Raw genomic sequence first — 11,148 nt, 5'->3', positions numbered from 1 at the left:
CAGAACGCAATTTCTAATGATTTCTCGAAGGTGCGCCAACGCCAGCAGGCCCAGCCCACATCTTCAGTTTGTGATGACACAAACCCAATTTCCGGGATCCATTGCCGCCCGGCCAGCCCAATTGGATGTGAAGCCTTATCTTTTCATTTAGTAGTATTTTTTTCCGGGTTTTTATTATTCCACTTAAATTTTCTCGTTATTTTTCTTATTTTATTTTATTTTCCATTTTTTCAACTAAGATAATAATTCCCGACACTAAGATACCTCAGGAAACTTTTTTCCGTAAAAAAAAAATCTACTCTGCATTTTCTTTTTGGAAGTTTCCTGTGCACTTCCTAAGGGCAGCTCCAATCCTTATATCTTAAATCACCTTAAGGTAGGACCCTGCTATAACGAAATAAGAGTTCCACGATGCTTAAGGCCGACCTGAGCCATAAGACGGAGCCCACATGTCTGAACTTTTTTTTCCCCACCAACCTCGCCTCTTTCCTTCCCGCGAGCAACCGGAAAATCCCTAGTCTCCCCTATCCTGGAATTCCACCGATCCCCAATTCGACAGCCCGATCCGTCGATTTCTCAAATCGCCTCAATCCCAGAGCAGATCAACAGGCTAATGGCCTCGTGCTAGGCGTGGTTGTGGCCGGCGCCGTGTCGTGCGTGAAGGTCGAGGACGAGAAGATTGCGGCGGGCTTCTTCTTGATGCGGCGACGGCGACGGCGAGGGTCTTGCCGGCGGGGTTGTCGTGTGCCTCCAGCCGTCGACTGCCTCCGCAGCTCGCGTCCAGCGGCCATCCGCAGTTTGGGTGACTGTCTCAGTTTCAATTGATTCCTCAGCTCTTCTGTGTTCTTTTGCGCGCCGCTGTTTACTGTTTGTGAAAGGGGGTAGAGAGGTTTGATGAGAAGAGACATTGTTGCCTGGAGACCCTAAGACCACTCCCAATTCATCGTCTTTTAGGTGCTGTCTCTCGTTTCATTATAAATGCTAAGAACCATATTCCTAGTTCATTGTCTTTTAAGGTGATATATAAAGTAGCAGTTATTTACTAGCTTGTGTGAGAAAATTAATGACTTAGTGTTGGTTTGCGTGAAGAGACGGTCGCTAGCATAAGAGACAGTCTCATCATTAAGAGGATGCCGTGTCAGCAAAATGTCTAAGATGACGTGCTAAGAGACTAGCATTGGGAGTGGCTTAATATCACAGGACCTGAGGACCGGCCCTGGTGCGGGTTCGGTGAAGCCAGAAGGATCCACCGCCTTATGCTTCACACATTCGGAAAATTCTGTTCCATCCTCTTGGTTCAACAAATCAAAGATCTTGTGGCGGAGGTTTTTTTTCCTGAGATTCTGTTCTTGCTACCCTAAACCCGTGGCCATGTTTTCTAGCTTCTGGACCTTTTTGTGCAAACAAGTTCACGCCACTTATTTTTTTTTCGAAAAGGAGGTTGTACCCAAGGCTTCTGCATCAAAAAGATGCACAATACATATTTATTGATTTATTAACCGACCTAACAAAATGAATACATTGATCAAACACTCTCAAAGCCACCAAACTATACCTACAAGCCTGACGACGGGGGTGACCATTATCAGGGCCGTATGTCCTGACTGCATACTGAGAGGGCATTTCTCCCTAAGTAGTTTTGGTGGTGATGACAACATGTGTGGTTATCTTATTTTGTGCTAAGTATTTCAGGTTTTATAAAGAACTCGACACAAAATGAGTTGTGGACTCCTAAAAAGGAAAGAAGCGTAGCGGTGTTTAGCGGCTTTTTCGGTTGATTTGAGTCGTAGGACATCCGTACTATTAAGAGGGGATCCACAAGGGAAGATAACGGGTGAATCAATTTCACGTACACATCTACACCATATTGCACCCACTAAAAAGCCTACCCAAAAAGGTGTTTGTCGAAAACATGTTTCAAGTTGTGTTTCAGGCTGTTTTGGATTCTAGGCGGCGGAAGTTCTGGTGAACTTCCGCCCGAACCTCCGGGTGCCCTCTGTTAGTCCCGGAGGAATATGCGGAAATTCCGATGAATAACCGAAACTTCCGGTCAGCCGGAAGTTCCGGCTATTTAGCGGAAGTTTCGGCCTATCCTAGCGCAGTGCATAACGGTTCGATTTTTGGGATCCCATATAAGTACCCCTTCGTTCCCAACGAGCCAACTGACCGTTTCCACAGCCAAGAACACCCCAACACCATTCAAGAACACCTCAAGCTTAAATCTTCAAGATCTCCCTCCCTAGCCACTCCCTACTCTTGATTCTTTGAGGATTGGAGGAGAAGATCTTGCCCTAGGATTTTACCAAGTCAAAAAGTTGATTCCCCTTGTTTTCTTTGTGTATTTCGTTTCTCTTGGGTTGTTAGGACCCTAGACGGAAGCGGTCACCTCGAGCTCTCCCTTGGTGTGAGGAGCTTGAGGCTTGGATTGGGAGCCTCCTATTGAATTGTGGAGTTTGGCCCGGTCAAGTTTGTAAGGGTTTGGCGTTCGCCCTCAAGGAGCCATTAGTGGAACTCACCTCACCTTTGTGGTGTTGTGAGAGCTCATCCCACCTTTGTGATGTGGTGAGTTGGAGGATAGAGTGAGCCTTCGTGGCGTCTCTACCTTTGTGGTAGAGCACTCCTCCAAACGGAGACGTACACCGATCCCAATAGGTGGAACTCCGGTGAAATCTTCGTCTCCACGTGTGGTATCATTTCCCCTTTACATTCTTGTTACATGTATTGTTGCTTCGGCTATTGCATTTCATTCTAGGGTTACATTCACTTTAGAGAATTTAGAAAACCCTAGGATTAAGTGTTTGTATCATTCAAGAATTGAAAAAGGAAAGCTAAAATTTGTTAGTCTCCTATTCACCCCCCCCCCCCCCCCCGCTCTAGTCGACCATACCGATCTTTCAGAGATGCTACTCACGGGTTCGTATCGGCCTAAGTATGAGAACACTCGTTTGGGCATGGTGACGGTGGAGGGGTCAGTTTGTCTGTTCCTCAGCTTGTTTTCCTGCTTTGGTTGTTTGTCCCGTCTGATAATTTTGAGTGGGAGGTGAGTTCGTCCGAGGATAATGTATTCAAGGTGCAATTTCCTTCCAAGCTTGAGTTGCAGCGGATGATCAGATTTGGCAAGTTTAATGTTCCTACGAGTGAATGTAGGATCACTTTTGACGAGTGGTCTCCTAAGGTGAATCCTAATTGGCTCCTTCAAGATGTGTGGGTGCGTATTGCTGGTATTCCCCCAGCTGTGAAGGAGGACTTCTTAGCTCTCTGGGGTCTGGGTTCTTTGCTTGGTAAGACCAAGGAGGTTGACATGGCATATACACGTCAGCACGGGGTTTTGCGTATTTTCATTGGGTGTGTTGACTACACCTGTATCCTTGAGCGAAAGGACGTGTTCATTAAGGATGGACTCTACAGGCTTACTTTCCAGGTGGAAGGACCACCAAGGGAGGAGGAGCATGCTGATGAAATTATGCATGATGCTAATGAGGGTGACGACGAGGGGGATAAGAAGAAGGATGCTTCTGAGAAGTTCGATCTGGAGGATCGTAGTGGTAAGCGGACCAAGAATGTGGATGGCGGCACTTCTACTTCTTCGTCGGTTGGAGGGAGTGGAGGTGCAGCAGCACCCACTTCGGCTGCTCCGACTGATGAGGCCGATATGGTGATGATTCATATTGGCTCTACGGAGACACCGGTTTTGGCTGCGTCTGCTAGGTGTGGGGCTGCTAGGGTGGAGCTTGGTTCTGTGGTCGTTGTGGAGGTGCGAACTGGGCACGCACTTGAGGCGACGATGATCCATTCTGAGGGGGAGCGGTTGGCTTCTTTGCCGTCCTCACAGCTGGTGGTTGGGGGGTCACGGCTTTGCCCGTCGCCGTCGTCGTTGCTGGCCGCCTCTCCGACCCGTATGCTGGGAGGGCGTCGTTCTCCGCTCCAACCCGTGTGCCGGGAGGGCATGCGGTGGCGGTGAGTCCGCCGGCATCGTTCTCCGCTCCGACCCGTGTTCGAGGAGGGTGCGCGGGGGCGGCGTGCTCGCCGGCGCTGTCTTCCGCTCCGACCCGTGTGCCGGGTGGGCGCGTGGGGGCGGTGAGCTTGCCGGCGCGGTCTTCCTCTCCGACCCGTGTGCCAGGAGGGCGCGCGGGGGCGGGGAGCTCGCCGGCGCGGCCTGCCTCTCCGACTCGTGTGCCAGGAGGGCGCGCGGGGGCGGTGAGCTCGCCGGTGCGGTCTGCTTCTCCGATCCGTGAGCCAGGAGGGCGCGCGGGGGCGGGGAGCTCGCCGGCGCTGCCTGCCTCTCCGACTCGTGTGCCAGGAGGGCGCGTGGGGGCGGTGAGCTTGCCGGCATGGTCTGCCTCTCAGACCCGGGTGCCAGGAGGGCGCGCGGGGGCGGGGAGCTTGCCGGTGCTGCCTGCCTCTCCGACCTGTGTGCCAGGAGGGCGCGCGGGGGCGGTGAGCTCGCCGGCACGGTCTGCCTCTCCGAACTGTGTGCCAGGAGGGCGCGCAGGGGCGGAGCGCTCGCCGGAGCGGTTTTCTTCTCCAGCCCGTGTGCCAGGAGGGCGTACGGGGGCGGAGACCTCGTCGGTGAGCCTGGAGGATGTCATTGCTTTTGGTAGGATCCCGGAGCCCACGCAGTGCGCGGCCTCAAGCTCAACCAAATGCGGATGACACGTAGTTGGAACGTGCGATGCGGCTGGCGCAGATTCGTGATGGCAAGCAGGCATCAGGTACAAATGTTATTCCACTTTCTTTTATTTCTATGCCTAATGATGATTTAATTGATAGAGCGCATAGGGTTGGGGTTTCTTTGGGGGATTCTCGCGCTCAAGAAATTTTATCTGTGCAAACTATTAAAGATATTGAATTTGAACGTGCCGTGACTTTTTTGGAAAAAAATGTTGGCAAGACAGATAATGAGGATAAAGGTCCTCAAAATTTGTTGGTGTCAAAAATGTCTAATCTTTGTGAAGATTTGGCTGCGGAGGATTTTGATGATGGGGAAGATCATACGGATCTTTTGCCCCAGCGTGTGAAGGTTACACGTACTCGTCGGAAAAACTTTTGACTTGTCTGCTGTGCGCCGTAGCACTAGAGTTAAAAAACCTAGGATTATCTCATAAATGAAAGGGATGTTTTGGAATTGTGAGGGTCTGCGTGACCCGGCGAAGCATCGGTTTATTTCTGAAATGATTCGTGATCAGCAGTTAGATTTCATTGCCTTATTGGAAACATGTAGATCTAATTTTGCGAGCCATTTTTGAAGCACCTTGCGGCTGGCTGGCTGGGAGTTTGCATGGTATTGTTTACCACCTCATGGCAGATCGGGTGGTATCTTGGTCGGTTTTAACTCTACGTCGCTCCTGGTTAATAAGGTTGATACAGGAGATTACTGTGTTAAATTTAGTTTAAAATCTAAGCATGATGGGTTTGAGTGGGTCTTGGTTTCGGTATATGGTGCCGCTCAGGAAACACATAAGCCCAACTTTTTGGCTGAGTTGGTCAGAGTATGTGAGTCAGAATCGCTCCCTATGATGGTAGGGGGAGATTTTAACATTATTCGTCAACGGGAAGAGAAAAATAATGAAAATTTTCATGCTAGATGGCCCTTTATTTGTAATGCTATTATTGAGAGTCTCGATCTTAGAGAATTAGTTCTCTCGGGGAGACAATATACTTGGGCCAGCCGTAGAGAAATTCCAACGTATGAGAAACTTGATCGTGTTCTTACAAGTGTTGATTGGGAGCAAAAGTTTCCTCTTGTAACGGTACAGGCTCTGACCCGCTCGGGGTCAGATCATATCCCCTTACTCATCAACTCAGGTGAACAAGCTCACCTTGGTAACAAAGCCAAATTTTCTTTTGAGCTGTCTTGGCTTAGACAGGATGGGTTTTATGACATGGTTGCGGCCAAGTGGGCTTCAATTACTGCCAGTAAAACCCCGATTGAGAGATGGCAGAATAAGATTCGGCACCTTCATAGTTTTCTTCGTGTGTGGGCCAAGCAATTGAGTGGTCTGTATAAAAAAGAGCGAGACCGGCTTTTGCAGATCATTGATTTCTTGGATGTCAAAGCTGAGTCTGCTCCTTTACGTGCGTCCGAACGGGACGCTTTGAGGGATGCTAATGATCGTGTGTCCAAACTTAGACGTGATGAAGAGACTAAGTGGTCTCAACAGGCTAAAGTTAAACATGTGCAGGAGGGGGGTAATAATACTAAATATTTTCACCTCATCACGAATGGGAAACATAGGAAGAAAAAAAAATTACAACTTGAACAAGATGAGGGCACTATTGTTGGTCAACATAATTTAAGTACCTACATTTCAGAGTATTATAAGAAACTCTTTGGGGCACCAGTCCCAAATTCTTTCTCTTTGATGGAGGATATGACTCATGATATTGCGCAGTTGTCTCTGGAGGAGAATGGTTTTCTTGCGGCGCCCTTCACTGAGAAGGAGGTGCACGAAGCCATCTCTCAGATGGAGCATAATAAAGCTCCAGGACCAGATGGGTTCCCTGCGGAGTTTTATCAATGTTTTTGGGAGGTTCTCAAGGATGACTTGATCGCCATGTTTGTCCAGTTACAGTCATGGGATCTCCCATTATTTAGACTGAATTTTGGTGTTATTTGCCTCCTTCCCAAAACGGAGGAAGCGGTTCAAATTCAACAGTATAGACCTATTTGCCTCCTTAATGTTAGCTTCAATTTTTTTACCAAAGTCGGTACTAATCGCATTACTAGGATTGCCCATAGGGTTGTTAGGCCGACTCAGACTGCATTTATGCCTGGGAGACACATTCTTGAGGGTGTTGTTGTGCTTCATGAAACTATCCATGAAATTCAGAGGAAGAAAATGGATGGTGTCCTTTTTAAAATTGATTTTGAAAAGGCGTATGATAAAGTGAATTGGTCCTTCTTGCAACAAGTTCTGCGTATGAAAGGTTTCGCTCCAAAGTGGTGCGAGTGGATTGCTCAGTTTGTGTAAGAGGGAAGTGTTGGGATAAGGGTTAATGATGATATTGGTCATTATTTCCAAACCAAAAAAGGATTAAGACGTGGTGATCCTTTGTCCCCGATCCTTTTTAATATTGTTGCCGATATGCTTGCTATCCTCATTACAAGGGCTAAGGAGGATGGCCAAGTTGGGGGTCTCATCCCTCATCTGGTTGACGGAGGTGTGTCTATTTTACAATATGTTGATGATACTATTATTTTCATGGAGCACGACTTAGAGAAAGCCGTTAATAGGAAACTAATTCTCTGTATTTTCGAACAACTTTCGGGACTGAAAATTAATTTTCATAAAAGTGAGCTCTTTTGTTTTGGTCAAGCAAAAGATGACGAACGGCAGTATAAGCGCCTCTTTGGATGCGAGTCTGGGTCTTTGCCATTTAAATATTTGGGTATCCCTATTCATTATAGGAAACTCCTGAACAAGGAATGGAAGTCTGTTGAGGACCGCTTTGAGAAAAAATTGGAATGTTGGCAAGGCAAGTTACTCTCATTTGGAGATCGTCTTGTGCTTATTAATTTTGTTCTCACAAGTGTGCCAATGTTTATGTTGTCCTTCCTTGAAATACCTAAAGGGGTACGGAAGCGTCTTGATTTTTATAGATCTGGTTTTTTTTGGCAAAGTGATGAACATAAACGAAAGTATCGTTTAACAATGTGGAATATTATCTGTCGTCCTAAAGAACAAGGGGGGTTGGGGATTGAGCTTTTGGATACTAGAAAGTGTGTTTACTTAGCAAATGGCTGTTTAAGCTTCTTAATGAGGAGGGTATGTGGCAACAGTTGTTACTTAATAAATACCTTCATTCTAAAACTCTTTCTCAAGTTCAGGCTATGGCCGCTGACTCCCCTTTCTGGAAAGGACTTATGCGAGTTAAGACGGCTTTTTCAATCGTGGTTCTTTTATTGTTGGGAATGGAATGAGCACTCGGTTCTGGGAAGATACTTGGCTTGGTGATAAACCTCTTGCCCAGCAATATCCATCATTATATAATATTGTGCAACGAAAAAGTGTTTTGGTTGCGACTATACTGTCATATGTTCCTCTGAATATTGGATTTAGACGTACACTGACAGGGGATAAATGGACATCTTGTTTACATTTAGTCCACCGTTTAATGATGGTTCGCCTTTCTGCTGATCCTAATTCTTTTTCTTGGAAACTTAAGACTAATGGGGTTTTTACGGTTAAGTCTATGTATAGGGACTTAATGGATGGAAATATTGCTTTTCCTCAAAAATATTTATGGAAGATAAAAATACCTCTGAAAATCAAGATTTTTATGTGGTTTCTTTATAGAAAAGTGCTGCTCACAAAGGACAATCTTGCTAAGCGCAATTGGGATGGGTGTAAACAATGCTGTTTTTGCGGATTAGAGGAGACTATCCATCTGTTTATATCTTGTCCTTATTCTCATTTTCTGTGGCGAATTGTTCATGTTTCTTTTAATTTGCCATCTCCAACCAATGTTACAAATATGTTTGGGAATTGGTTGAATTGTGTTGATAAAAACTTAAAACTCAAATTCAGGTGGGAGTTTCTGCTGTTTGTTGGGCTATTTGGAATGGCCGTAATGACATTGTTTTTAACAAGACTAGAGTGCTCAATTTTTTGCAGGTACTCTACAGGGCCACTCACTGGATCCATTTGTGGTCTTATCTACTCTCTGTGGACTAGCGGGAGCTTTTGGCTACTGGGTGCAACCGTCTGGAGACGGTTACTTGGGATATCTTCAACCGGGATGGATGGCGGTTCACTAGTAGAATTCTAGCTACATGATGCATAGGCATTTTTTGTATCTTTTATTCCGGTGGCTGATTTTGTGTCAACCTTGAGTGACGCATAAGTTGTATTTCTGTAACACTGAACTTCGTAATAAAATGGCTGTGTGCATCGATTGATGCAGAGGCCGGGGTTTCCCCCCTTTTCGAAAAAAAAACTGATCATAACTTTAAAGGTACATCATCTATGTCCAGGGATCCCAAGTTTTGCAATACAACATACTCTCTCTGTCCAACAAAAGATGTCTCAAGGTTATCAAAATTTGGATGCATCTAGACATGACTTAGTGTATAAATGCATTCAAATTTGATCAAAATTGAGACATCCTTTGTTGGACGGAGGGAGTACATGGGACGGAGGGAGCACATGGTTTCTTGTTTAAGGTCACCGCGTGTTCATGATCGATCAGGTCGTTGAGTGGTTCTTCTCCGCCGGTGGGCATCTGGACACGGCGACAGCAAACCTGAACCCTGACCCATGCAGCTCATCCTTGACGATCTTGTCCAGCCGTGCCGCCATGGCCGGCGTCATGTGGTTGCTCCAGTCTCCAGCCACACCCTTGCGAAAGAAAGACTCGTTCTTGACATATCCCTGGGTGCCACTCTTGTTCACCTCCATGTCCTTCAACACATCAAGGCTGCAGAGCTCGACAATGTGTCGCACCACCCCTGCCTCCTCCTCCTCAGCAGAGAACGCGCATCCCATGAACTCCGCCAGCTTCCTCACGTTGCCCATGGGGTCTTCAAGCATCTCCTCGTACCGGAGGAAAAGCACCTTCTCTGGCCGCCTCTTGCTCTCCTCCCAATACCCGCCGACATGGCGCCACTGCGGGCCGCAGACGCACCGGCCGTCACAGAAGAGCTCGAAAGCCTCCTCAATCGTGAACGATGTTGGCCGTGGCACCAATAGCTTGCCATCATCATCGTTGGCTCTAGCTCCGGCAAAAGCCACCATCTTCTTGATGTACAGCCACGTCGACACCAGCGTGTCCTTGGGGTCTCGGCAGATGTACACGATCCGGCCTCCAGAGCCTTCTTCCTCCGTGATTCCCCCCGGCAGGAGGGAGCAAGGCAAGTGGGTGGCAATCACGCGCGGCGAAGGGAGGGCAGCGAAGACGCCGCCGCCGCCGTCCTTCGACCACGCGACGGGCGCCTCCAGGAACTCGACGCAGTCATGCGGGTTGCGATGGCGGAGCGGGTGGTCGGGATCGCACGGCGGGTGCTTGGCCCGGTTGAGCGTGGCTAAGGCGAGAGCCTTGAGCCAGGTCGTGCCGGACTTGGGGACGCTGGCGAGGAAGACGTCCGATGGTCTTGGCTCAAACCGGGCACGGGCAGCCGTGACGCCTGGAAGGATGGGCTCAGGTATCCAGAAGCCGTTGTACTGCCTGAGCGGGAACGGCGGGCACCGCGTCTCCACTGGAAGCGAGGGGATCACGAGCTCGGCCATGTCTTCGTCGTTGGGAGACGCTGCCATTGATCGGTATGTGTTAGCTACGTTAGGTGCCGGGGGACTGTGCAGTTCGAACATAACTACTACCTCCGCCTGCCAAGATAGCTACCCTCTAGCTGCCACTATGATTGGTATGGCCTACTTATGTCTCTTGTGCTAGGTGCATTGGCGTTGCTAAGAACAATACGAGGGTCATAAGAAATACTATCAATTGGCAAGATGGGACTAGTCAGCATGAAAAAGGAGTATATAGTGGGCTTGGACATCCCCGATGGGGCAGAATAGTCTTAACATTTCATCTCTTTCCTCTTTATCAAAAGATATAAGAGAAAAGTATATTGTTAGTCCCTCGACTTGTCAGAAAGTACACAAATGGTCTCTTGGTCCCTCAACTCTTGAAACTGGTCACATTTGGTCCCTCCTCCCGCCCGAAGTGGTTTCGGCGCCGCCATGGCCGTGGAACGGTTTTGTCATTTCCTTTGCCTAGGGTCTAATATAACTCGGGTAGTCAGGCTGCCCAACTGCAAGTCTTGGCTCTACTTTCTCAAAGAAATGAGAGAATTTTTCACTTCCCCGGGCCTCTGCACCAATTAGTTATGGTAGCACACGGTCTTTTTTTAGTATGAGTACGAGAAAAAATAAACTTTTGAGGCCTAATTCAATAGGCCCCCCTTCCCAAACTCAGAAGGATATATAGGATGGTCTTTTCACGTTTTTTCTTCTTCTTCCTCTCCCTCTCCTGACGCTGTGAAATCTATCGTGATCCAACAGTAAAATCTTCGGCAAATAGAAAAATACCGATTGTTGGTCGGATTTCTTGTGAGCGTGCGTGATAGCAAGATGTTCACATGTTTCCTACTGATTCGAGCAATGTTTTAATAATTCCTTCGGTGAGATTGTGCGGAATTTTGTCTATTAC

The 11,148-nt window shown here is 47.8% G+C and overlaps 2 protein-coding genes across 4 annotated transcripts; one reads left to right on the top strand and one right to left on the bottom strand.

The window, feature by feature from the left end:
- Positions 1-2,694: 2,694 nt before the first annotated feature.
- Positions 2,695-9,008, top strand: LOC106866206. Of its 3 annotated transcripts, none has more exons than XM_014899117.2 (2): positions 2,695-4,712; positions 8,616-9,008. In XM_014899117.2, exon 1 carries the CDS (start codon positions 3,104-3,106, stop codon positions 3,959-3,961), a length of 858 nt encoding a protein of 285 aa, XP_014754603.1. In that variant the 5' UTR covers positions 2,695-3,103; the 3' UTR covers positions 3,962-4,712; positions 8,616-9,008. The 3 variants fall into 3 exon arrangements, with proteins under 3 accessions (XP_014754603.1, XP_024315155.1, XP_014754604.1); XM_024459387.1 differs by lacking the exon at positions 8,616-9,008 and adding an exon at positions 7,409-8,602; XM_014899118.2 differs by lacking the exon at positions 8,616-9,008 and adding an exon at positions 6,393-6,865.
- Positions 8,923-10,460, bottom strand: LOC100835091 (cytosolic sulfotransferase 13). The gene has a single exon (XM_003565940.4). The coding sequence runs from the start codon at positions 10,305-10,307 to the stop codon at positions 9,186-9,188; it is 1,122 nt and encodes a 373-aa protein (XP_003565988.2). The 5' UTR covers positions 10,308-10,460; the 3' UTR covers positions 8,923-9,185.
- Positions 10,461-11,148: the final 688 nt, after the last annotated feature.

Source organism: Brachypodium distachyon, chromosome 2 (genome assembly GCF_000005505.3).
Source record: "Brachypodium distachyon strain Bd21 chromosome 2, Brachypodium_distachyon_v3.0, whole genome shotgun sequence".
Classification (NCBI taxonomy): Eukaryota; Viridiplantae; Streptophyta; class Magnoliopsida; order Poales; family Poaceae; genus Brachypodium; species Brachypodium distachyon.
Note: the sequence above shows the minus strand (reverse complement) of the source record. Positions and strands in the feature narration are given on the sequence as shown.